A 5,098-nucleotide genomic window follows, 5' to 3' on the forward strand; every position below is an offset into this window, starting at 1 on the left:
AAAAAAAAAAGAAACCATGAAGAATTAGAAAAAAGAATCCATCTGTGTGCTATTTTTTTAATAAAAACAATCCCACCACATTGACTGTCATCTGATAATAACATAAAGGTAATCAAAACAATATGAGCAAATGTTTTCGAACTGTACTCTCAACTGAGGACACCTAAAGAATAAACTATATTTGCCTTCTTGAGAATTTCTCACCTCATTGATCGTTTGTCGTTGGAGATACTTTGGAGTAGGGTAATATCTCCTTTTAGCATGATCGCTGCAGTTGTTTTCTCGACTTAGTTTTAGAATGAATCTCTTCTGCATTATCTAATACGAAGTTCAAGTATTCATCCAAACCAATGATATGGCCCTCTGTCTGAATATTTACTTGCTCGTAAAGCCACACCTGAATCCGAGAGCTATTTTGCAAGTATCTGAAGATGAGGTTGATGGGCCGCACCATCACCTTCTGCACTTTATGGCCCTCGCCACGGTGCGTCATGGCGAGAGCTGATGAAGAGCACACGCCCACGTAGTTTTTTAAAGACTTATAGTGGGAAAGGTTTGTCTAACTATGATATAAAACACAAAAGTCATAAAAGGACATTAAATAGAAATAGCGGTAAATTGTACTCTATAAGAATTTTAAATTCTTTGTTAAAATTATCGTAAGCATACTGAAAAGACAATCATGAAACTGGGATAAATGTGTGCAATTCATATCATAGACAGAGGTGAACTTCCTTAATATGTAAAGAACGCCCACAATTCAATAAGGAAAAGCTTTACAACACAATAGAAAAAGGAGTAAATGATATGAATATCTAGGTCACAGAAAAGGAAATACAAATAGTTCTGGATTTTTTTAAAGATTTTATTTATTTGAGAGAGAGAGGGTGTGCGCAAGTTGGGGGAGAAGCAGAGGGAGAGGGACGAGCAGACTCTGCACTGAGGTCGGAGCCTGATATGGGGCTCGATCTCAGAACCCTGAGATCATGACCTGAGCCAAAATCAAGAGTCGGAGTTTCAACCAACTGAGCCACGTAGACACCAAAGTTCGGGATATTTTAAAAGATACTTGACCTTACTCATAATAAAAGAAATTCAAATTAAAATTATACTCAAAAAACAATTTCCCATCTATCATGTTGAGGAAAGTATCTAAGAGTTTTATAACACACTGGTTGGAGGTTGTGTGAGGAAAAAGGCATTTGCACGCACTGCTGACGTGAGCGTATACTGGAGTCGCCTCTGTAAGTCAATTTCACATTATCAGACAAAACTGCAAATGCATAGAGCCTCTGAACCAGAAATACAGACATATTCTGATGCAGGCAAATAATGCATGGACAAGGATTTTCCCTGCAGCATTATTTGTGATAGCATGTAATAAAATCTATGCAGCTGTAAAAGAAAAAGAAGTTCTTTTATGTGCTGATACGGAAAGATCTCTAAAAAATTAGTGGAGATAAATAAAGTATACAATATACTAATATTTGGAATGAAACAGAATGAATGCATGTTTATTTGCCTATATATGAATAAAATAACTCTTGAGATGTATATAGGAGCATACATTTTTATTCTACTTGTGTGTGTTTTTTCCTAAACTTACACATAGTTACTTATCAAAGAAGCTAGCACTCTCTTACGTGTTTAAATTTGTAAATACAAATCCATGTTTAACAGAAAATTGCATTGTTATGCGGATGAATTTTATTTTTCAAGTGAAGTTTTGTAGTTTATCAGCTTGAAAATAATTTCTAGGATCTTTAGGTAACTTAAAACCTCGGACTGAGACACCTGGGTGGCTCAGTCGGTTAAGCGTCTGCCTTTGGCTCAGGTCATGATCCCAGGGTCCTGGGATCGAATCCCACATCAGGCTCCCTGCTCAGCGGGTAGTCTGCTTCCCCCTCTGCCTGCTGCTCCCACTACTTGTGCTCTCGCTCTCTCTGACAAGTAAATAAATAAAACCTAAAAAGCAAAAAACCTTGGGCTGATTGATTTGATTAGTGTGCATTCACCGGGGATGTAGATTATTTCTAAGCAAGATGGGATATTGAGACTTGCATCCTAAGCATAATTTAAGTTCATGTACTTTTGCTACAGACAGCCTGTATCTTTGGATCTCTTCACGAGCAGGTGCATTTTTGCTCCTTGGAGAAGCTGTACTCTAGGGGATGCCCGTGGCAGCAGAAAATTGTGTTGCGTTCTTGCGAATTCTGTTTGTTTGCTAAAATGCTAATGGTGGACAGTGGACCGGCATGAGTAGTCCAATCTCTGGTTCTCTCTGCGAAATAGAAGCTGCTTTGCTTACACGTTATAATCAATGAGCACGAGTGACACTATGCTGAAGAGCAGTAGTGTTAGAGAAACACAACCGTGTGTGCTTCTGTTCTCACCAGGGCAAGAGCAGTTTTTCCTAAAGCGGCAGTATGCACGTTGGTTTGGGGGGGGTTGGTTTGTTTGTTTTGGGTTTGCTTGTTTGGTGAAACTCCCTTACATTCTTCAAGCATATTGAGGACACCAAGCAGCTTTTTGTGTGGGTTGTAACTGGTGATATTTACTTTCTTGGAAATTGAAACCGAAAAAAATTTTAATGCTTATTTATTTATTTAAAGATTTTATTTATTTATTCGACAGAGATAGAGACAGCCAGCGAGAGAGGGAACACAGCAGGGGGAGTGGGTGAGAAAGAAGCAGGCTCATAGCAGAGGAGCCTGATGTGGGGCTCCATCCCATAACGCCAGGATCACGCCCTGAGCCGAAGGCAGACGCTTAACGACTGCACCACTCAGGCGCCCCTTAATGCTTATTTAGTAATTCATTTGAAAATAGCAAAAATGAACGCATTGCCGGTTAATGGCATCTCAGCAGCGTTACAGAATTAGTTCTGACCTCATGGGTCCTCTGAGATCAATCCTAAAGAGTCAGTTTGTAGTAAAATAGGCAAGAGCATTAATGAAAGTCTTACAATGATTTTTGTTTGTCTTGGTTTATAACACTTGAGTCTGAGACACTAGGAAATGTGTTTAAAATATTAGAAAAATTTGCTTACTGTTCATAGCCCTGTTTTCTTGGTTTCCTGTTTTCTTGTTACCCATAATATGAAGGGTTTTTCTTTTTCCCATGTGACTGCTTAGAGAGCAAAGACTCCCAGTTTTACCAGAATAATTATCTAACTTTTACGTTGATTTTATTATGTCTTTAATTATTTAAGAAAACCAGGTTTCTTGATTAGGAGAGAGTTCAAGGGCTGTACAGTCTGTCGTTTCCTTTAGTGTCACTTTCAGTAGACAGACAAGCAGTATTTCTCAGGCACCCGTGATCCTACCTTAAGTGTTCAAATCTCCCGACAACTTTGGGTTCTTGCCTTCCTCAAATCAATCCTAAACGTAAAGCAAAGTAAAATTGTAAGGCTCTCTGAGATCTCCCAGAAAGCCCAAGGAGAATCACGAGAGATTTGTTACTTCACCTTATAAAAAGAAAGGTGCCAGAAATAATTAGGTCCATTTGATGTACTATCGATGACCTGCATGGGAAGAGATGAAATTGTTTTTGATCAAAAGAGGAGGAAACCATAGGAAATTTTCTTTCATTGGAAAACTATGCATTGCCTGTAAGACCCCCTTCCTCATTTTGGTTTTGATTCCATGGGAGCTGTTTTGTAATTCTATAAAATGGAGCTAACTGGTAGCAATGAAAAATAATGTTTGTCCCTAGACATTCACATTCTGTCCTGACGATTAGAAGTTTCCACTCTGGAAGAAGCTGGTTTTGCTTCCATTCACACATTCGTTTCAATATTCCTGTATTTCTACACGCTTGTGCTTTTAAACTTCTCCTTTGAACCAATTATCATCGGCCTTGCTCCCTCATTGAATCAGTGAAATAAAATCTTTAACACGTGTTTGTGTTATATCTGAGAGACACCATTTCACCTTTCTTAAAAAAATGTATCTTTTAATAATGCATAGGACAGAAGCCTCGCTCGTCACAATTCATTACAAAAATGGTAGGCATTGGAGTTAGCTCTTTCCCTAATCCTTCTTGAGAACAACTAGAAGGCAACTGAAAGATCAGTAGCTGACATAGACCTACGCTGATGTAATCTGGCCCTTCCCAGCATGGGGCAGCCTTGGGCAAGTCATTTCCTTTCCCTACACCTCCCCACCCTTCTAGCTGGGTGGGCCTAAAATAATCCCTTCCCATCCAACAGACCCAGCGGGGGCTGGGTCAAGCGTCCCAGCCCTGCAAGGCTAGCATCAAACACGTTTAAGTCTAGACTTCAGCAAGCATGTGGGCGGGAGGCCAGAGTAGAGGTGATAAAGGTCATTACCAATTTTCGTGCTCTTTCCATTACTGCCCACAGGCTTCCTCAACTAGGATTAAGAGAAAGAATTCAACTCCAATGCCTGGGGTGTTTTTGTTTGTTTGTTTTAAGATTTTATTGATTTGTCAGAGAGAGAGAGAGAAAGAGCACAAGCAGGGGGAGCAGCAGGCAGAGGGAGAAGGAGGCTCCCTGCTGAGCAAGGAGCTCGATGTGGGACTCAATCCCAGGACCCTGGGATCATGACCTGAGCCGAAGTCAGACACTTAGCGGACTGAGCCACCCAGGTGTCCCTTTAGTGCCTGAAGTTTAGAGATTGCTCTTATTCTGTTCGGTTAATGGGGAGTTGCTCCAGCAGCTGAGCTGAAATGAAGACAACGTGAAGATTTTTTTAAACTTTTTTTAAGCTTTTTTTAATTTTAATTTTAATTTATTTTTATTTTTATTTTTTTGAGGGAGACAGAGCACGAGCAGGAGGGGCAGGAGAATCTCAAGCAGACTCCCTGCTTGGTGTGAAGCCCAGTGCAAGGCTCCATCTCACGACCCTGAGCCAAAACTAAGAGTTCGCTTCCACCGCTCAACCGACTGCCCCACCCAGGGGCCCCTCACACTTTGCTGAAGTATACAATATGTTCCTTTTAAGACTGGAACACACCCGTGTGCTCAGCGCCCAGATCGCACTGCAGAACACTAGGGGGCCCTGAGGAGCCCCTCATTTCTTTGCAATGCACCTGCCTACCGTGGGACACACGAAGGGACTCAACACTGACTTCTCGC

At 40.8% G+C, this 5,098-nt stretch overlaps 1 protein-coding gene across 1 annotated transcript; it reads right to left on the reverse strand.

Moving 5' to 3' along the window:
• Positions 1-256: 256 nt before the first annotated feature.
• LOC113258922 (small nuclear ribonucleoprotein E-like) lies at positions 257-493 on the reverse strand. The gene has a single exon (XM_044385969.1). The coding sequence runs from the start codon at positions 491-493 to the stop codon at positions 257-259; it is 237 nt and encodes a 78-aa protein (XP_044241904.1).
• Positions 494-5,098: the final 4,605 nt, after the last annotated feature.

The sequence above is a fragment of the Ursus arctos genome, unplaced genomic scaffold, assembly GCF_023065955.2.
Source record: "Ursus arctos isolate Adak ecotype North America unplaced genomic scaffold, UrsArc2.0 scaffold_7, whole genome shotgun sequence".
Lineage (NCBI taxonomy): Eukaryota > Metazoa > Chordata > Mammalia > Carnivora > Ursidae > Ursus > Ursus arctos.